The 22,777-nt window shown below is 42.7% G+C and overlaps 1 protein-coding gene across 1 annotated transcript in view; it reads right to left on the bottom strand.

The window, feature by feature from the left end:
• Positions 1 to 13,097: 13,097 nt before the first annotated feature.
• The window catches only part of ITK (IL2 inducible T-cell kinase), an 84,305-nt gene continuing 74,625 nt past the window's right edge, over positions 13,098 to 22,777 (bottom strand). Inside the window, exons 16-17 of the mRNA XM_008055453.1 lie at positions 19,879 to 20,036; positions 13,098 to 13,631 (exon numbers count right to left, since the gene is read on the bottom strand). Of these exons, the coding sequence (XP_008053644.1) occupies positions 13,560 to 13,631; positions 19,879 to 20,036 (230 nt within the window). The 3' untranslated portion in view covers positions 13,098 to 13,559. The remainder of the gene's footprint in view (positions 13,632 to 19,878; positions 20,037 to 22,777) is intronic.

Below are 22,777 nucleotides of genomic sequence, written 5' to 3'. Positions count from 1 at the left end.
CGATGCTCCGCCGCTCCGCTCTGCCGGCCGCGCTCGGCCCCGCCCCCAGCCCGCCCCCGCCGCCACGGCTCCGCCCCCGCCCCGGCGCCCCGCCCCTCCGCCGCCGCGGCTGTCACACAAAGAGCAGGAAATGGCTGCGGCGAGGGGCTCCCGGGGCGGCCCCTAGGAGCCGGCGCACCCACGACCCGCACCTCCCGCTCTGGGGGCGCTCAGGACCCGGGCCTCCCGCCCCAGGACAGACCGCCGCCCTGCCCTGGACGTGGGAAAGGAGAGGGCACCGTCCCCAAGGCCTCCAGCTCCGGGGAACCGCACCTGCCGCCGCCGGAGGGCGGAAGCTTCGGGCCCTATTCTGGCCTCATCGTCCACATGATTTCCAAGTGCTCGTTTAGCTACCTAATCTTTATCGGTCACCTATTTTGTTCCAAGCACCGTGGCAGGACCTGGGCATGCACTGGTACAAAGACAGTCGCTGCCCTCTTGGAGCCTTTAATTTACCAGGAGAAACGGACTTAAGTTAACCTAGCAAATGCCCAGTTAAGCTGAGGGAAGGTCTGTGAGCGGGATGAAGTGATGGAAGATACAGCTGGGGGCTGGGGTAGGGGTCTTCCACTAATTGAGCCTGGCCCCTAATGCTGCTTCTTTGCTCAAGATTAATTTCTCCCAATCCCTTTCAGTTCCCTTAAGCAGAATCCCTGAAACTGCCATCTGTTTAGCAGGGGCCTGCCTCAACCTCATTAGAAGAGTTGCCTAAAAGGGGAAAAGGTGACAAGAGACATTTTCTGGCAAAGTCCAGGCCTGGGAAGAAACTGAGAGGACAGGCACTTTCCTCTTCAAGGCTTATCTGCCATTTAGGGCTCTTCCAAGAAAGGATTCTCATTGAAGAGCAGCCCGGTGGGCCTTCAGACCAGGTTGAAGTTAGGCTGAACCAGATCCTAACCTTAAGACACCTGAGTTAGTCACTTCCCCACTCTGCTCTGGATAGGCTACCGTGTCTGTAACATAGGTAATGATAGTGGCCCTTTGCACTTCACAGGCTAAATACTATGAAGGTGTTGGAGACATTGTGAGGTGTATATAGATACAGGGGATAAAGGCCTGTTATGAGGAAAACTTCTAAAATGGTTCCCCAGGGTCCACAAATCTGTCCTTAATCATTCAGCGGCTCCTATTGAGGGCTGTTTATAGAGGAGCCAAATTATTTCAGTCTCAGCAAGGGACTTGTAGAAAGCTTGGTCTTCACTGATCTCACATCATTTCCCAAGTGCTCAGAATCCATGATTCTTTGTGGTTTGATATTAAGCTGCTTATTCCAATTCAAGTTGCTATTTCAGAAAAAATGACACACACATATATTATATATTACATATATATATAATATATATGTGTAGATATATATATATAGACACACACGTTTCTATTCCTGATCCCATGTGAAAAGCTGTGGGGGTGTTTGTAGAGGATAGGTTTAAAAACGAAACTGAGGTTTCTTTTTAAAAAGATTTTTCATTTTCCACCATGATCCTTGGGATTTCAAGTGTCAGTGGTTACAAATACTTGCCAGTGAGAATCACAATAAATCAGACTTTCATTCTAAAGGGCATATTGTTTTGAATGTTATAGTTTTCTGAAAGATCTGTTTCACCCTGTTGTTCCTTCTCTGTCTCTTCACCTTTCAGGAACAAGTTGCTTAAAAACAAAAAAAGCTGTTACATACATGTTTGGCTAGATCTTAGGCAAAAAGAATTCCCTGACCCCTGAATTCCATTTGCTTATGAGGGAGGGCAGCATGGTCTTTTGAAGCCTCTGTATTGGAAGGCCAGAGACTTGCCTATTAATCCTAGTTTTGACTAACAGAAGAATGATCATAGGCAAGTAGCTTCGCCCTGTTTCCCCATCTATAAAACAAAGTAGATTGAATGCACTCTAGCGTCCATCCTAATGTGGATGATCACATGAGTTAAAAGAAAGGACACACCTCTCCCGGGCTTAACTCATCTTCACTAGCTCCCCTCTGCCCTCAGAATGAAGCCCACGTTCCCTCCCATGGCCTACAAGAGATACGGTCTGTTATCTATCACTCCAGGGGTCTTCCATGTGGACAAGCTTGCTATGTTTCTGCTAGAAGCAGAGAATTTAGTTCCCCAAATTTGCTGTGTTCTTTCTTGTGTTTGGCCTTTGTACACACTGGGCTTCTTGCTTGGCACACTGTTCTCCTTTCCCCCGCCTTCCACACTTTCTCCCAGTTTACCTCTCAAACCTCTGTCCATTCTTCTGGTATCCCCTTAGATGTCACTTTCTTCAAGATCCCTCCATGTCTGGGTTAGTTTAGGATGAGTTGTCTGTGTTCCCATAGCTCCCTGGGCTTCCTCCCTCATACCACTTACTATGCAGTGTTGTAACTGTGGATACACTTGCCTGCATTCCACTGTTAGACCTTAAGATCGAAGGGAACTGGGATATGTCTGTCTTGCTCCCCATTGCATCCTCAGAGTCCAGCACAGAGCCTGGTACTTAACAGGAGTCTGGTAAAAAGGGGTTCAATGACCAATGGAAGGTGAAATCTTGACACTTTGCCACTGAAATGTGTAGCTATCTTTCTACTGCCTTCAGATTTTCTTTGCATACAACTCCAGGCTGCACCATCAGCAATGAGAAGATATCGGCTACCAAGTGAGAATTGCTTTGCCGCTTGCAAAGCTGTGGCCCACGCATTGTGGTTCCGTGTGTGGCAACATTGCCTTGCTTTTAGAAAAGCTTCAAGTCACTTAGGATATCTAGGTCTCCATTGAAAAACCCTCAGCAGACCCTTCTTCATAGAAACCAGTAGTGGAATATCTGGAATAAGCCTGAAAATTGGTTCTGGAGGGGGAAAACATTACTAATAGTAATGGCTAACATTTACCAAGTGTATTATCTCATTTAATTTTCACAGTTATCCTATGAGGAAAATGTAATTATTTGTCCATTTTATCATCAAGGCAACAAAAGCAGATTAAATAATTTACCCAAGATAGTAAAACCAAACCCATGCTTTTTATCACAATCAAATACAGGACCCAGACCCCAGGTCTTGCCATAGGAAACTCGGTTGCCTATGTCTTTCTCTGAATCTGAAATAATTTGTTGAGGATATATTTTAAGCCAACAAGTACAGCCTTATTTTCTCCCTTCCAAACTAAGTCCTTACTTATTCTTTAATCCAAAAACATGTAAATGAAAGCTACAGGAATATATAATAATAATAATAAATTAAAGATCAATAAGAATTTTTTTAAAAGAAGGAAAAGTGTACAAAGATGAAATGGAAAGAAAAATGTGTGTAAAAGAAACAAAAACAACAACAAATACCTAACTACTGCTCCACGTTCTATAAGCTTGCTACAACAGGCTAGCTAACATTTTTGAACCTACACACTTATAGTGGTTAATAGAAAAGAGAAACTTTATGGTCAATTACACAATTTACCTTGGCTGTTATGTAGACAGAACCTGACCACTTGATCAAAATTGCCTCATTTTATGGATGAAAGAACAGAGGCCCAGAAAGGGGAAGGGTTACCCAAGGACTCAGACCCCAGGTCCTTCCATAGGAAACTGGGTTTCCTGTCTCTTTCTTTGAATCTAAAATAACTTGTTAAGGCATATATTTTATTTTATTATCTATTTATTTTTTGAGTCGGAGTTTCACTCTGTCACCCAGACTGAAGTACAGTGGCACTCATGGTTACTGCAACATAGACCTTCGGGCTCAGGAGCTCCTTGCACCTCAGCCTTCTAAGTAGTTGGAACTACAGGCATGCACCACCATGCCTGGCTAATTTTTTGATTTATTGTAGAGGTGAGGTCTTGCCAAATTGTCATAGGAAACTGAGTTGCCTATCTCTTTCTTTGAATCTGAAATAATTTGTTAAGGCATATATTTTAATCCAGCAAGTACAGCCTTATTTTCTCCCTTCCAAACTAAGTCCTTACTTATTCTTTATTCCCAAAACACTTAAATGAAAGTTACAGGAATATATAATAATAAAAAATTAAAGATCAGTAAGAAATTTTTTAAAAAGAAGAAAAAGTGTACAAAGACTGGTCTTGAACCCCTGGGGTCAGGCAATCCTCTTGCCTCCGCTTCCCATAGTGCTGGGATTACAGGCATGAATCACTGTACCAGGCAAGGCTTTTATTTTATTTTATTTTATTTTATTTTATTTTATTTTATTTTATTTTATTTCTTGAGTGGGAGTCTCACTCTGTCACCCAGACTGGCGTGCAGTGGCATGCTCCTGGCCACTGCAACTTCGACCCGTTGGGCTCCGGCGATCTTTCTGCCTCAGCCTTCCAAGTAGCTGGAACTACAGGCATGCACTACCACACCTGCCTGATTTTTAATTTATTGTAGAGATGAGGTCTCGCCAAGTTGCCCGGGCTGTCTTGAACCTGAGGGCTCAGGCAATCCACTCGTCTCAGCCTCCCAAAGCTCTGGGATTACAGGCTGAGCCACCGAGCCCGGCCAAGGCATATATTTTAAACTGACATTTATTAAACATTTATTGAAGGATAGCCTCTATGCTAAGTGTCCTAAGGGATCATTTCATCCTCACAAAATTCCAAGAAGGAACCCTGTTACTTCATAGATGGAAACGTAAGATCTGTTCCATGGTGGAAACATGGCGACGCAATCCTGTTCGCTTGGAAATGCATACCTTCCCTTCCCTGCTCTCTTTCATTTAATTCCCTTCTCACAACTTCTGAAGACCTGGCCTCCCTTGAAGATCAGATCTTTTTCACATAACTCGAGAGCAAAGAACATTTCATCTTTATTTAAACAAATACTGTTTAAACAAATACCATTTATAATAATTTCAGATAAGAACAGGTAAGGAATATATTCCAAACTGGATCTGGAATGTGACACTGTAACTGAGGTACAATGGTGGTTGTTGCTTTTCCTCAGAGGGTAGCATAAGTGGCCTGATCATCAGTCCCACAGCCTGGTTGGGAGCGTTGGAACCTGGGGACAGACAGGTCTGGCTTCAAGCCCCCATTCTGCCACTTACTAATCATGGGACCATAAGTGATTTCTCTGCTTTACTGAGCTCTATACTCCTCATCTGTGAAGTTGAGATGATAATTAATTAATAGATTAATTAATCTATCCCATAGCTCATGTGAAGGTTAAATGAAATAATAAATGTAAGTCTGGTACATAAGAAATGCTAAAAAAATGGGAACTATTATTATTATTAAGCATGGTTTGAATCTCAGTGTGATTCCTAGGAAGAACACAGGTCTTAAAATGAAATTTAAGTGGGTGGGTTTGTTTGTTTGTTTGTTTGAGACAGGGTCTCACTCTATTGCCCAGGCTGGAGTGCAGTGGTACCATCATAGCTCACTGCAGCTTCAACCTCCTAGGCTCAAACAATCCTCCTGTCTCAGCCTCCTGCGTAGCTGAGACTATAGGTATGGACCATCATGCACCTTTAGAGATGGGGTCTCGCTTTGTTGACCAGGCTGGTCTGGAACTCCTGGCCTCAAGCAATCCTCCTACCTTGGCCTCCCAAAGTGCTGGGATTATAGGCATGAGCCACCATGACCGGCCTAGATCTAAATTCTAATCTTACTTGTGTTAAATAGCTTTATAAGCCCAGGTGCATCAGTTATCCTCTTTGTGTATCACTGCTCTCCTCTGTCAGATGAGATCCCACCCTATTGCCATCCTCAAATTGCTGAGAGATCATACATAGTCTTAGATGGGAAAGTGCTTTCAGAACCACAAAACAGAAAAGCAAATGAATGTTTGTGCTGCTTGTCTCAGCTTACAGAGACTTAAAATCAGTCTGAGCCAATGAAAAGAGACCAGAGAATTCTTAGTAGCTCCAGACGACTGTAGAGGGGTGGGAGTCGGGGGCAACCTAGAGAGTAAGGAACCAGAATCTTCAGATAACCCCTGAACAATGGATTTGAGCTGCAAGGGACTACTTATGTGAGGGACCCAGACTTTATTTATAAAAAATTGTGTATTTATTCTTACATGTTTAAACTTCAGTCACCTTCAAAGTACTCTCCATTTGATGCAATACACCTATCAAGATGCTTTTTCCACTGCTCAGAAGAGTCTTTAAACTTGTCAGTTTGGATGTCTTTGAGTGCTTCTGCAGTTTTTTGTTTCACCTCTTCCACATCAGCAAAAATATTTCCCTTGGAGGACTTTTTTCATCCAGGGACACAAAAAAAATTTTTTTTAAATTGCACAAGGAGAGATCTGGTTGAATAGGGAGGGTGGGGTAGGTGGGGGGGCATTGCCGTTTTTGGTCAAAAACTGCTGAACATTCAGTGCACTGTGAGCAGGTGCCCTCGTAAATCACCCATCATGAAATGGGCAAACGTGTTGACAGAATCTCTGGAAAAAAATTCACTGAAGCTGCCTCTCACAACAACGTTAGCTGGTACACTGATACTGATGAGTTTCTAGGACACTTAAGCAGCAGGGAAAGCCTGTACTATAAGGGGCCCGCCCTCTAAAAAGAAAATTCAATTTTTTTGAGGATCCTCCCATATATGCCCATAGGGCAGTGCAAAATTCTCATTCCCTCTACATGGGCACATCAGGAATGACTGCAAAAAAGCCTCGAGTATTGATTTTAGGGTTATAACTAAATTTTAGCCAATTTGCATCAACCAATGAGGATCAATTGCATTTGTTTATATGTCGGACACTTTTACTAGCCTGAGAGTTTCTTATGAGGGAAGGGTTAGTGTCTGTACTAGATGTCTTGTCTTTGTCCCTCCCGATTCATGCCACTCTTGTCACTTGGTTCTCTGATCCTGGTGACTGACCTCTATGAACTACCCTACTTGGACTCCCTTGACCTCTGGCTTCCAGTTGGATTTGACCAACAAGGAGACCCAGCAAGTGATGGGAGGAAGGGAGCAGGGTGGGGCAGGGTATTTATCTCCCTGAATTCCTCCCTGTAATGTTGCCCTGGGCTGTTTCCCCTGTCTCTTACTAAAGGTTCCTTCTTCTCAAGGCAACATTCTCCAGGTGACATCACCTACTCCCCCATCTTGTCCCTTGGGGCCTAGGGGTGATAACTACTTGTTTCCATTCATCCAGGCTGCTACATCAAAATAGCTTAGAATGGCTCATTTGTAAACAATAGAACTGTCTCATGGTTCTGGAGGTTGGGAAGGCCAAGATCAAGGTGCCAGCAGATAAAGTCTAGTAAGAGCTCACTCTGCTCCACAGATAACACCTTGTTGCTGTGTCCTTACGTAGCAGAAGAGTGGAAGAACAAAAGGGGACTAACAGAACCCCTCAAGCTCTTTTATTTATTTACTTATTTATTTTTGTAGCGATGAGATCTTGCTATGTTGCCCAGGCTGGTCTTGAACTCCCGGGCTCAAACAAACCTCTCGCCTTGGCCTCCCAAAGTGCTGGTATTACAGGCGTGAGCCACTGTGCCTGGCCTTATTTTTTATTTTATTATTATTTTTTAGAGATGAGTCTCTCTATGTTGCCCAAGCTGATCTCAAACTCCCGGACTCAAGCAACCCTCCTACCTTGGCCTTCCAAAGTGCTGGGAATACAGGTGTAAACCACCATGATTGGCCCCTCAAGTTCATTTGTAAAGGTACTAATCCCTTCAAAAGGGCAGCGTTCTCATGACCTGATCATCTCTGAAAGGCCTCACCTCTTAACACTATTGTGTTGGTGATTAAGTCTCAACATGAATTTTGGAGTGAAACAAATATTCAATGCATAGCACTGCTCCTCAGCTGTTATTTTTCTCTGTACCACTTCTTAAACTTCTTCAAAACCTGACCCATACAGTTTTAAATAGCCCTTTTGTATAATAAATAAACTCTTCTTGACTTATCCTAACTTAACCAAACTGTGACACGTTTGATTCCTACTGATATCTTATTCCTTCTTTTTTAGACCCTGCAACTACAAAGAGCCACAGTAGGTGAATGGCAACACATTATGAAATTAATAAGTGGTCTAGAAAACTCCTTCTAAGAGTATCTGTATGATTCTGTTATCTTACAGGCAAACTATACATCATGCCCCCAGGAGAATCTCAAAGTCATTGTGGACACACCCATACACATGCACCTAGTGCTGGCACCAAGGGTGGCTCTGGAGAATGGGCTTGGGTGAACCAAAGTTCCAGCACTTCCCTAAAGCCACCACAAGTTAATATGTATTCTAAAGTAAAAACATTTGCCAGAATATATTTTTAAATGCAAATTTGACCTTCTCTCCCTGTGCAATGACATCTTTTCTACCTACAGAGTAAAATGTCAAAGTCTTGGTCATTTAAAATGTGGTCCTTGCCTGAACTTACAGTCTGGTTTCAATTTGTCTACTCATTCTATTATCCTTAACTTTGTTGAGAAAAAACTCTCTCTCTCTCCAGCATTAGTGAACTGATAATAGCTTCCCAATACATTCTGTTCTCTCTACCTGGAAAGGATTTCTCTTATATCTGCCCACTCACCTGCCTAAAAGACCCCAGTCCATCTTTATGTGCTTACTGTGTCTACCCCAACCTTCTCTTCCTGATCTATCCCCTTCTTGAACCCTCTAGCTAGGGAATCTGTAGCTCCCTCTGCACCTGTAAACACACACATGCTCCATTTGACTGAGTGGGTATGACTGTGTCTTCCTCAGAAGGGTGGACCTGTGCATTGGGAGATGCCAGAGAGAGTAGGGTCTGCAGGAAAAATCCTCTGAGGAGCAGATCTGTTCATTCAACTCGCTTTAGACGTTTCTCACGTGGGTTCCATGCCAGTGGGATTCAAGCCGAGAGGGGAGCCCTAGAAAGGATCTCATGGAAGCTACAGGCTTTTTCATCCCCACCTGGGGGCCCACTGGTGCCTGAACTGGCTCCGGCACTGGACGTGGGCATTTGGTGGGCTGAAGGGCAAAGAGCGCTCAACACACAAGAATTATGACAACCCAGCCTTGATGTCATTGTGATTTTAAGACAGAGGGGAAAAGCTATTTATTTTTGCCCAACAGTGAGTGAGAACTCTGAAATACAATTTCCATATGTCACCCACACAGCAGATGACAGTGAATGAGTGGGAACAATAATCTGGTACTGTGAACAAGGCAAAAATCATCTTTAAATTGGTTTCTCTGCCATCAGCTTTGCCTTTCTCAGATCCACTTGCCATGCCGCAGCGAGAGAATATTTTTATTTTTTTATTTTTTGAGTTGGAGTCTCATTCTGTCACCCAAGCATGCTCATGGTCACCCCAGCGTCGACCTGCTGGGCTCAGGCGATTCTTCCGCCTTCCAAGTAGCCGGAACTACAGGTGCGCGCTACTACACCCGGCTAATTTTATTTAATTATTTATTGTAGAGACAAAGTCTCGAACCCGTGGGTTCAGGCAATCCCCTCACCTTGGCCTCCCAAAGTACTGGCATTACAGGCCTAAGCCATCGCGCCCGGCCCAGAATATATTTTTAAATGCAAATTTAATCTTCTCTCGCCATACAATGACATTTTTCCTACCTACAGAGTAAAATGTCAACTTCTCGGTCATTTAAAATATGGTTCTTGTCTGGACTTACAGTCTCAGTTTCCATTTGCCTTTCCCTTCTATTATCCTTTCCCTTGTTGAGAAAACATACTTGTGCATACACACACACACACACACACACACACACACACACACACACACACGCTATTCCCCAGTAACAGTGAAGTGATAATGGCTTCCCACTACATTCTGTTCTCTCTACCTGGAAAGTATTTCTTATTTCCACCCACTTGAATGCCTAAAAAAACATAATCCTAATTAGCTGGATGTGGTGGTGTATGACTATAGTTCCAGCTACTTGAAAGGCTGAGGTGGGAGGATCACCTGAGCCCAGCAGGTTGAGGCTGCGGTGGCTGGGAGTGTGCCACTGCCCTCCAGCCTGGGTTACAGAGTGAGACTCCTACTAAAAAAAAAAAAAAAAAGAAAAAGAAAAAAAGATTAAAAACCATAATCTATCTTCTCAGTTGAGTTGGACCTTATGTTCTCTATGATAGTGCTTCTCAAACTTTAATGTGCATATTACCAGCTGTGGATTGCGTTAAAATGCAGATTCTTGTTCAGTGAGGAGGAAGCCTGAGAATTTGCTTTTCTCACAAGCTAGCGATGAACTTGCTACGGGTCCAAGGACCACACTTTAAGTACAATGCTCTTAGAAGCTTCCCTTGATGTCATTGTTCCCCTGATAGATTCCATCACTTTTTCTGGGGCCTTCTCTTCTTTGTTTGGAGCTTTTGTTGTCTAATTGCTGTACTATAATTTTACTTGTTTCTATGTCTGCCTTCTCAACCAGACTAGGAATTTTTAGAAAGTAGACTGTGCCTTTTTCATCTCTGTTTCCATGAGAATATCTGTGCTAAGTGTTTGACATATAGGAAGTGTTTGATATTTATTGTTGAATGATGTCTTTACTTGTCTGTAGAAGATGAAACCATGTAACCATGTTTACTTAAGGAAAAGTTTTGGGAGTGTGCCATATACAAACCGCCAGGTCAAATACACCAGGGATCCCCAACTCTCAGGGCTGGCCCATGGCCAGTTAAGAATTGGGGTCACAGCAGGAGGTGAGCAGCGGGTGAGTGAGCAAAGTTTCATCTGTATTTACAGCCATTTTCCATTGCTTGCATTACTGCCTGAGCCCTGCTTCCTGTCAGATCAGCACTGAAAAGCCTGCTTCCATTTCCAACATACTGTCTCTTCATGAAACAGGGTTTTCTGCAGTGACAGCAACCAGAATGAGTTTACGGAGTAGACTGGACATAAGCAATAGACTTCGGGTGTTACTGTCTCCCATGACTCCCAGATGGGACTGTCTAGTTGCAGGAAAACAAGCTCAGGGCTTCCACTGATCCTGCATTGTGGTGAGTTGTATAATTATTTCATTATATAGTACAATGTAGTAATAATATAAACAAAGCACACAAATGTAATGTACTTGAATCATCCTGTAACCATCCCTCCTCCATGTCCCCTCCCCACCATGGTCTGTGGAAAAATCGTCTTCCACAAAACCAGTCCCTGAGGCCAAAAAGTTTGGGGACTGATGAAATAAACCTATGTTACTAAAACATAGGTTTATTTGCTATACTCAACTTCTAACTTGGTATGCACTACGAAGGATAACAGATATTTGTAACATTTTCACTTTAAACACTGGCAGTGACTGTACACTAATAAATATTCATCTTATACAAATATAAATACATATCTCAAAAGGTGCAAAATGCAAAATATACAAAATGCAACTGGAATCAAAACTTCGTATGAAGGAATTCTCTGTGAACATAGGGCACCATTTACAAAATGTAAAAGGAAAAAAGTCAGGCAGAAAGCCCATTTTGCAGGAGAGGACCATGGAAGGTAAAATACCTACATATGTTCAGTTAAGGCCCCCATATTAAAGCTCTTTAACATGAGCTTTAAAGAGATGATACCAGGCAGAGGGAAATTTTCTAAACCAAACCACAAAATCAGTCAATTCCAATGTTTTCCTTCTAGGTGGAATGTTCCAGAAGTCATCTCTAATTAAGGGTTTCAAAGAGAAGGTACAAAATGCTAAAAAGTAAACAGGGATAATTTTGGATAAGTTGAGTATGATCATCTACTGAATGACAGAGTTTTATCTTGAGGCTCTCTGTTTCGTGGTAATTATCGTTAAAAGTGCTGCCTCTGAATCTCAAGTCAGTCAAAATGTCACGTGATTCAGAAAGAGCTCATTGCAACACCACCCTTTCTTACACCAGGGAATATCTCTCCCCATGAAGTGTTGGAATGATAATTAAAGATGGCATTCAATCTTCTGCAGGAGACTCTTTTAAAGCTGCTTTGAAGCTCTTCTATAAATGGCTTCATGCAACATGACTCTGGAGGTTGGAAGAATTAAAGGGCTCATTACCTGACTAACTCTAAAGTCATTAGTTATGACCAAGGTGAGGACACAGATGAAGAAGAAGAAGGTTTTACTCCAAGTTGGAGGGCCGCACCACTAACCACAGTGTACAGGAGCAACATTATTCACTGTACAGGAGCAACATTATTCACTGGTGTTTCGACATTGACTTGTTTGATGGTTTTCTTTCCCCTCTGCAGTCATCTCCTCTGCAATTCCTGTCATCCTCAGTAGGGGGCAGTGTTGAAAAGGAACAAAGCATCTGGGCAATGGAGTCACACAGATGTGGGCTAGCATCCCAGCTCCTAGTTCTGTCACTCTGGGCAGGTGTCTTGGCTTTTGAAAGCCTCCATTCTATTATCTGTGAAATGGGAATGATGATACTGTCTCATGACAGTAAGAAAGGCTCATAGCTCAGTACACATTCACTCACTTTGCTTACAGATGTGCTCGATTCACAGTGTGCATCTTGGAAGCGCCTCAGTTGGTGCCTGACTCAGTTTCCGCCCAGATGGTTTGAACAAGAGCAGGCTCTGTATTCCCCTCCTAGAATTCTGGGAGCCTTGACGTCTTAACCTTAAAATTGCTAAACCCTAGGGCCTGAACAAGCTTCAACTTCTCTGCAAGGCCACGAAGCCCAACACAATGCTGCCCTCTGTTGATGAGGGTGGGATAGTGCGGGGAGGGGGCGGGGGGCGGTGATTCCCAGAGGCTGGAAGAAAGGATGATGGAATCCGCATTCCCTGGATGCAGACGGAAGCGATCTGGGCAGGAGAGGCAGCACAGTCACCTGCGTGGCCCGGCACAAAAGGTAAGCCTCGGAGTGGTAGAACGAACCCGAGGCCTCTTTTGGTACCACGAAGTTCCCCACCGTCAAATGCCCTCTTGTTCCTGTCCAGACATCAGATACTCAATGCTCCAGCGCGACAGGATCTGATTAGCTCACTCCAGTCTATCCAGGCGAGCCCGCCAGCTCCCCTGAAGGAGGAAATGGCGGTGTACTCTGTAAAACCTCACAAAGCTGCTTCTCAGAATACCCAGCTTCCAGTGTGAGCGACTGCTCCTGCAACCTCTACAGCAGGAAGCTGTGGCCAACAGCATCTGAGCAACAATGCACACTCTTTCTGACCTTAGCAACTCAACAGTTTTCTTAGAAAAAGAGTCGTGCTCCTTGTTCCCCTGGCCGCCATATCCTGTGATACTCTGTTGTTGGGTCAAATAAAAAGTTCCTTGAACCATAAACTTCAGATCCATGTTTTAAAATAATAATAAAAACAATCTGGGGTCCTACCTATGCCTCTCTCTATTGCTAGGAAGTGCAAGAAATGTTGCCTGAAAGCTGTCAGGTTGAGGCGTGTGCACATGTGACAAGAGGCAGAGAGAGGGCAGAGACATCGTCTCTTTTCCGGCCCGGCTCCCAGCTCAGTGGCTGACACTCCTGCCTGTGGCCTGGCTGCCAGCCTGGGTCAGGACGCTGCTTCTATGGCGGTCTCAGGGACTGGCACCGCAGGCCAGGCTGCCTCTGGAGTGTCCTAGGCTGGTGGCAGCTTCTAATGCTCCGGAGAAGGAGGAGAGCATCCTTCCTCCCTTCGGGAACTACAGCCTGTGGCCTGGCGCTGAGTCTCTACTAAAGTCCTGATTCCGCGATTTCAGCCAGTTGACCCAACAGTCTAGAGAAAGCGGGCCGGTCTTCTGGTCTCTGGAGAGAGAATAAAAGAATTCTGTGAGTTCCTCGTACTTGCGTGTTGAAGGTAAATCCGAAGCAAACCAAGATCCAACAGCAGTATGCTGATTTTAAAATATGCTTTCTATAGATTATATTCCATAGGGAATGTCCTAGTTGTTAACAACAGGTATTCTGGAATCAGATGGCCCAGTTTTATATCTCAGCTTGATCACTATGTGACATTGAGCAGTTACTTAATTTCTTTGAATCTCAGTTTTGTCACTTGTAAAAAGGGGATAATGGTAGTATCTACCTATAATATTATCTTAGAATTAAGGAAATCTTGTACAAAAATGCACCATAAAAGTAATGCCAAAGAACGACCCAGAATTAAAATATTTAGGCATAAATCTCACAAAATACACGTAGGCTCTATCTGAGGAAAAATGGAAAATTCTAATAAAAGAAATCAGGGGCAGGAGTGGTGGCTCATGCCTGCACTTTGGAAGGCCAAAGTGGGAGGATCACTTGAAGCCAGGAGCTATACCAGCCTGGGCAACATAGCAAGACTCTGTCTCCTCAAAAAATTAATTAGCTGGGCATGGTGGTGTGTGCCTGTAGTCCCAGCTACTTCAGAGGCTGAGGTGGGAGGATCACTTGAAGCTAGGAGTTCGAAGCTGCAATGAGTTATGATTGTGCCTCTGCATTCCAACCTGGATGGCAGAGCTAGACTCTGTCTCTAAAAATAAATAAGTAAATAAAGTAAAAAATAAATGAAAGACAATTTAAATGAATGGAAAGATATTCTATGTTCATGGGTAGGAAGACTCTACAGTGTTAAGATGTCAGTTCTTCCCAACTTGATCTACAGATTTAACACAATCCTAATCAAAATCTCAGCAAGTTATGTTATGACTATTGAAAAGTGACTCTAAATCAGATGTGGTGGCTTATACTTGTAATTCTAGCACTTTGGAAGGCTAAGGTGGGAGGATTGCTGGAGACCAGAAGTTTGAGACCAGCCTAGGCAACATAGCAAGATCTCATCTCTATTAAAAAAAAAAAAAAAAAAAAGGCAGGCACAGTGGCATGTACCTGTAGTCCCAGCTAATTGGGAGACTGAGGCAGCAGGATCACTTGAGCCCAGGAGTTCAAGGCTGCAGTGAGCTATGACTGCACCACTGCACTCCAGCCTGGGTGACAGAACAGACAAACAAACAAACAAAAAAACTGACTCTAAAGTTTAAATGGTGGGGCCAAAGGAACCAGAGAGCTAATACAATAATAAAGAAGAACAAAGCTATAAGACTGACCTTACCTGACTTCAGGACTTACTCTAAAGCTGTAGTAATAATGAAACTGCAGTAATTATAAGAAAGGGATTGGCAGTCGTGGGAAACTGCCAGGAGATTGGGGGGGAGGGTGGCAGCGAGGAAAACTGTCAGGGGAGGGAGGGCACACCTCATCAACAAGGGTACCTGCGTAATGAACATTTACATACCTGAATTGTACCCTACATCTTTAAAATTAAAAATTAAAAAAAAAGAAAAGAAAAAGAAACTGCAGTATTGGTGAAAGAATAAACAAACAGGTCAATGGACCAGACTAGAGCCCAAACATAGACCCATTTAAATATAGTAAACTGATCTTTAACAAAGGAGCAAAGAAGAAAGGGTAGTCTTTTCAACAGACAGTGCTGGAATCATTGGACATCATATAAAAACAATGACTCCAGTTACATCTTTCAAAAAAATTCACTCAAATTGGATCATAGACTTAAATGTTAAAAGCAAAACTATAAATTGTTCTTGTGATAACACAGGAGAAAATCTGAATGACATTAGATATGACAATGAGTTTTTAAATACACCAACTGCACAATTCATGAATAAATAAATTGATGTTGGACTTTGTTAAAATTAAAAAGGTCTTCTCTATGAAAACACTGTCAAAAGAATGAGAAGACAAGCCACAGATTAGGAGAAAATATTTGCAAAACACATATCTGACAAAGAACTTTTGTTCTTTGTTCGAAATATACAAAGAACTCTTAAAACTCAACAATTTTTTAAAAATTGAAAAATGGGCAAAAGATCTGAACAGATATTAGCAAGAAGGTATACAGATGGCAAATAAGCATATAAAAGTATGCTCAACATCATATGTCATTAGGAAAATGCAAATTAAAACTTCAATTAAGTATCACTACACTTCTGTTGAAGCCAATGAAATCCAAACGACAAGTGCTGAGGAGGATCTCTCATTGCTGGTGGGAATGCAAAATAGTACAGTGACTCTGGAAGACATTCTGGCAGTTTCTTACAAAGTTAAACATAGTCTTACCATCTGATCCAGCAATCACACTCCCAGGCATTTGCCCAATGGAGTTGAAAATTTATGTGCGTTAAAAAAAACCTGTGTATAAACATTTATAGTAGCTTTATTCATGATTGTTAAAAACTGAAAGCAACCAAGATTTTCAATAGGTAAATAGATAAACAACTATGGTATATCCATACAATGGAATATTATTTAGTGATAAAAAGAAATGATCTATCAAGCCTCCAAAAGACATGGTGGAAACTTAAATGCATATTACTAAGTAAAAGAAGCCAACCTGAAAAGGCTACACATGGCGTATGATTCCAATGGTAGGACATTCTAGAAAAGGCAACACTAGGGAAACAGTATAAGAGGTCAGTGGTTGCCAGTGTTTCAGGGATAGGCGAGTGATAAATAGAAGAACAGGGGATTTTTATGGCAGTGAAACTATTCTTTACAATAAGGGTGGACACATTACATTATGCATTTGTCAAAACCCATGGAACTCTATAGCACAAAGAGTGAACCTTAATGTTAGCTATAGACCTTAGTTAATAATAATGTATTTACACACCATGGAATACTATGCAGTCATAAAAAAAGAATAAAGTCATGTCCTTTGCAGCAACATGGATGGAGCTGGAGATCATTTTAAATGAACTGACTCAGAAACATGCCATGCATGTTCTCACTCATATGCGGGAGCTATGGTCACAAAGATGGAAATAATAGACACTGGGGACACCAATAAGGGTGCAGGTGAGAATTGGGGTGAGGATACAGAAATAACCTATTGGGTACAATGTTCACTATCCGAAGAATGGGTCACCTGAGATGCAATCCCCACTGAGCCTGGCTAGAATTTGTTAAATCAACTTTGATTAACTTCAAAAGACAGCATCAGACTTTCAGATTCCCATACTGATAAAAAAATTAATGGAACAATTACATTCAAAATGTTCTCTATAACTATTTTGTCTAAAGACATCAATCTACTGTCTCTGTGAGCACTGGTCTCTCTCGTGCAGACATCACTTTCATGTAGTTATATAAATCTTAATGCGTGCCGATTTTGTATTCTACTTTTTCCATCCTTTTGTATAAATGTAGTTCCATATATTCACATGTCCTTCTAAGTCATTATTTTTCACATATACCATTTTTTAATGGCTGAGTCATTTCACTGCAGGGACATCTTGTCTACTTTATGTACGTGAAAAAATGGATGAACTTGACTATTATCTATGGTTCAACATTTCAGTTGTTTCGAGGTATAATGAAAGTGCTGAAAAAATAAGTGTCCGTGATATAGGACTGTCTCCTTTTAAAAAACACCTTCTTAGGATAGATTGCCCCAAGTAGGATAACTGTGTGGTAGGATTAAAACATTTCCTGGCTTCAATCATGTTTCTACATCACTCTTTCCCAGAGACTGAAGCAATGCGTGTGGCCACCAAAAAAATGGCACTTCATTTGTTACTAGAACCATTAGAGAAGATTTTTTTCCCTTTTTTTAAATTTTAATTTTAAAGATGTGGGGTACAATTCAGGGTTAGATATACAAATGGTCATTGTACAGGTAAAGTTTGGGCCTCACTTTGGTCCCCACTTCACCTGGCTTGAGATCAGGTACCCTTATTGATGAAGTGTGCCCGAAGAAACTACTAAAAATGAAAGAACCCCATTATCATGACTTTCAAGTGTATTATTTTTATAGACTTTGAGTGTTATGACAAGAGAGGGAAAATATGTAATATTTTACACATGGGTGAGATTATTTGATTTAAAGTCAGTGTTATGTGTATGTAGATGAACCCACTACCTACACAGGAAGATTTAAGGGGTACAAAAAAGTCTTCTAAACTATCAGCAAAATCCCAGTCTCCCTAATTGATCATCTTAGGGGTGCCTGAAAAGTTCAAATGAATGAACTCTTTGGGTTGGATCAACATATGCCTTATCAAGGAGCAAATAAAATATGGGAAGGTATCACATGAGCCATTGTTAACAGATCCATAGAGATCTGTTTTCTTTATTTTATTTTATTTTGTATTTTCTTGAGTTGGAGTCTCACTCTGTCACCCAGGCTGGAGAGCAGTGGCATGCTCCTGGCCACCGCAGCCTCAACCCGCTGGGCTCCAGCGATCCTTCCACCTCAGCCTTCCAAGTAGCTGGAACCACAGGCGCACGCTACCACACCTGGCTAATTTTTTATTTATTGTAGAGATGAGGTCTCGCCAAGTTGCCCGGGTGGGTCTCGAACCCGTGGGCTCAAGCAAACCTCTCGCCTCGGCCTTCCAAAGTGCTGGGATTATAGGCTGAGCCACCGAGCCTGGCCTGTTTTCTTTTTAAACAGGGCCTAGGGCACTGAAATTCTCAGATGGACTGCAATTCTAGAAAAGTGAGGAAACAACAAAAGGGCAGCCTAATAGACTAGAGACCTGGCACCTGGGTGACTTTGGCCAATTCCTTACTGTATCAGGGATTTAGCTTTCTTGTCCATACAATCAGGGGATTGGACTAGATCAGTGGTTTTTCAGAACTTTTGAGATATGGAACTCTCTTTTAATACAAAATTATACTGTCATCAGCATCTGTACACATCAAATAGAGAGACATGGACATGCTGTGGTTCATGCAGGCCTGGGAGGCTGCCCAGAACCCTGCATCCTTTGGTCTGCCCTTGGCTTTCAAAGATCCCCAAGATGTCTTCCAACTCCATGACCCCATTCTCTCTAGGATATAAATTGAACAGTAGAAATGAAAAGACAAGAGCCAGTTTGGAAAATCTTTCGCCTCGAAACCTCATTGTCTTCATCTCTAATAGGATAAAGTTGGACTGAATGATCTCTAAAGACTCTTCCAGCTCACAAAGAAAAAAGTAGAAACTGTGCAGTTGTATCTCTCTGCCAATGATATGAGGAATTCACAAAAAGTGATGAAGACTAGCTAAACATGGAAACCTTTCCAGGAAGTAATCATCTAAGATGATCAATAACTGTGTGGCTCATCAGACAAGCACATCAGAATTCCAACATGACCCTAATAATGAACCCTAAAGAAAGGAGGCAGACATTTCATATGTAACCAACACAAAATCTACAGCCATATTTGATGAGTTCTTGCTGTGTTTCAGGACATTAAGTGCTTTAACATGTATATGATAAATAGTCACAATAACTACATGTAGTAGGTTACCTCATTTTGATTCTATGTTATTGAGGAGAAAATGGAGGTTTAAAGAAGCTAAATATCTTTTTCTAGTTCATACATCTGGGACAAATGTTAAAAAGGGTGAATAAAATATTCTTCAGTGGACATTTTCAAAGCTAAGTGTCTTTGGGTCTGAGATGTCTTACCATAGAAGTTGATAAGGGAGACTTGGGGCAAGGATTTGTTGGTCATTTTCTAGCACATTCTAGTAGGGGTCTTGAGTGGGGACAGGCAGGATTGCTCCAGGTTGCCTAGCAAGCTTACCTGAATAACAGCACAAACATCATTAACAATTTAAAAAACCCACAATAGTCAACATCACCACAAGGAGATGACTGAACACTTTGTTTTGTATTTCTTATGTAATACCTACAATTCTTTGGAGATGATAAAAGTAGTGAAAGTAATTTCATGTAACTTTTAGTGGCTTTGTGGTGTTACAGATTTTTTTCTCTTCTCAGAGAGTCGAGGAGGGAATTGATAAAGGCCTTGCCTCATGCTCCTTCTGAAGTTTGGCTTATGGCTTGTGACATCATGTAGCAAATCAAGTAATATTTTAGGTTGCTGTCAACTCTGTTAGGGATGGGAATCTATCCAGTTGACAGGCTCAGGAACTTATGTTTTTGCTAATCTAATTTAGTTATCCATGCTGCCTTATCCTTCTGAGAGGGTTTCTTTCACTAGGGAAGGAGACAGGCCCTGAAATTGTATGTTACAATGCAGGGAAACCACTTCCTCTACTGACCTCTTTCCAGCAATGATTCATGATCTGGTAAATCTGTGAGGAGGCCAGTCGGGGCTTGTATAACCGAAACCCGGTACTGATGTCTTCCACCACCTCTGAATTGCTTCGGTTTTCATATGGGATTTTGCCTTCGCTGAAGACTTCCCACATCAGTACACCTATGAGAAATGGTGAGCACAGGACAGCTAATGATGAAGTCCTCGAATAGCAAACAAACAAGCCTACTTCCATAAATCATAGACTCCTTGGCATTAGGATTCAAGTTCCTGCCTCCAGAAGTGCAATACCAAGCCCACCTGAGGCTTATTAAGCTTATCCCATTTTACCGATTGATTGAGTTATTAGAAAATGTAGTTTATTTAGAAAGTAAATTGGAGAGAGGTGGGGGGGGAATTCACCTCCCCAAGGGAGGGGAGGGGGCCAAAGCTTAAGAAAACATGGCCTGGCCATAGCTCAAAGAGCACATGGCCACACCAATAGCTTAGCAAGGTAATAGCCACAATGGCCTGGTAATAGCCAGCCTGTCTCATTTTTGAAGGACAGAAATTTTCCAACCTGTCTAGTGGAGAATTTTCAGGCCCAGCCCTTTGTCCTATCTAACTCAGGTGCTATGACTAAAAGTTGCAGCAGACATAAACTCAACTATCTACACACATGTGATGTAAATGAAGTGGGTGAGGTGTGATACAACAGGGACTGGTGAGGACTATGGAAAATCAGACATTAAAAAGTTCTGCTTTACAGGGACAGGGCTATAATTTGGCTTCAGCCAAAGTGTGGCACATGGACATGAGTTTTCAGAATTGTCACATTTTCTGATTAAAAAAATAAAATATGTTGTCCAGGCTGGAACGCAGTGACACAATTATAGCTCACTGCAACTTCGAACTCCTGGGCTCAGGCGATCCTTCCACCTCAGTTTCCTGAGTAGTTAGGACTACAGGGGCATGTCACCATGACAAGCTAATGTTTTTATTTTTTTTGTAGAGATAGGATCTCACTATGATGGCCAGACTGGTCTCAAACTCCTGGGCTCAGGCGATCCTCCCACTCTGGCCTCCCAAGGTGCTGGGATTATAGGCATGAGCCACCGTGCCTGGCCTGGGTTGTCCGTTTTTGACCTCTGATTTAATCCCTTTTCCTCTTCTCCCCTAAGTAGCAATGTCACAGTCAGCTTTATCTGTATCATGTACTAATATACTCGCAGGCTATGAGAACAGGAAGGCAGCTTACAGATCACCTAACCCATGTTGCAGAGAACCTTAGGGCAGAGAGTCCCAAAGTATGATCTCTCAAAAATTATCTCAGAAGCTTGTTCAAATGACAGGTTGCTGGGTCCAAGCCCAGACCCAGTGGATCAGAATTCCTAAAGGACCCTCAGAGGTGCCTCAAGACTTGGAAATTCAGAACCTGATCCTAAATAAGAATGCTTAGCACCCCAAAATGCCAGCGTTTCTAGGGAGACTTTTTTTGAAAATGGGGTGCTGCTGCTGAAAGATGGTTTGCAAACAATTGCTTTAATACAAACTTTCTCATGCATAGATGAGAACTAGGTAGAGTGCAAAGAGGTTACTTGACTTCTCAGAATAGCACACAGCGAATGAGGAACAAGCTTAAAATGCACGACTGAGTCCAGCAGGTTGAGGCTGGCACGGAGCCCCCAGCCCATCCAGGCTTCTGTGACTTAGGCCTGCCACCCCAGGCTCTCACCCTGTCTCCATCGAACCCCTTCTCTTCTGCAGGCATCTATCGTCCTCATCTCCGGACCCTTCAAGTAACATATGCTAGGCATGAATGAATTTCAGCCCCACCCTCTAATGAGAAGAAGCAGCAGAAAATTCCCAGGCTGACACCCTGTGACCGAATAAAGCCCATTCAGAGTCAGAAGGCAAAGATGCCAAAGTGCCCATTGGTCCAAACGTCTCTTTATGGGACCCCAGTTTGGCGCAGTGTGACCAGTTTCATCACCCACTGTGAGATGACAGCACATCAACCCTAACCTTCCTAAGTTACATGCGCTGGGGAGAGGGGAGTTGTCCAAGAATGCAGGCAGCGCAGTTTCTTCCAAGTTCATTGTCTCTTAAACCTCCTAATAAGGTGGCAGCTGAGTCCGATGAGCTGGGAACTGTTTTAAGGACAGATCAGAAGCCCTCAGAATTAATGGACCACTTGGCTCCTGGAGATGGTTATTCTAAAATGCTGGAGAAGGTTTTGAGACTCATTCTTCTCCTAAGAGACTTAATCAGCCAGCTTCCATTGGTTTCTACTACTAGGAAACCTTTAGCAAACATGAAAGGAGCAAAGTCGACTTCAAACAGTTCTGTCCACAGTACAAATCTTATAATACAGGTAAAAGAGGTTGTCTGGTATATTTTTGTGTATACTGTAGTGTGCACAAACTATGTCTTAGGGTGGTATGACAAATCCTGCAAGAGCATTTAGTACTTCCTGCCACACCAACATCATTCATTCATTCATATCTACTTGCACTTCTTAGAACTTCTAACTCCTTTCTATGGCATGCCAACTTCATTGCCTACTTTTCTCCCACAAAGTCAGTTCCCCTGCTCTTTGGACACACCAAGCTTTGCCGCCGCTGGTCCCTCTGTCAGGAACACTGTTCCCTGGCTCTTTGAATGGTGACAGTCCCCTCTCATTATTCAAATCTCTGCTTAAGAGTCACCTCCTGGGCCATTGCCTTGTTAGACTCTGGTGTGGCCATGTGCTCTTTGAGCTATGGCTATGGCCATGCTTCCTGGTTTTGGCCCCCTTCCCCACCTTGGGGAGGTGAGTCTTCTCTCTCTCTCTCTCTCTCAATTTTTTTTTTGAGTTGGAGTCTCACTCTGTCGCCCACACTGGAGTGCAGTGGCTGCTCCCAGCCACCGCAGCCTCAACCTGC

The sequence above is a fragment of the Carlito syrichta genome, unplaced genomic scaffold, assembly GCF_000164805.1.
Source record: "Carlito syrichta isolate Samal-C Ts95f unplaced genomic scaffold, Tarsius_syrichta-2.0.1 Scaffold301856, whole genome shotgun sequence".
In the NCBI taxonomy this organism is placed as follows: Eukaryota; Metazoa; Chordata; class Mammalia; order Primates; family Tarsiidae; genus Carlito; species Carlito syrichta.
The sequence above is the reverse complement of the archived record's forward strand: the minus strand, read 5'-3'. Positions and strand labels throughout refer to the sequence as shown.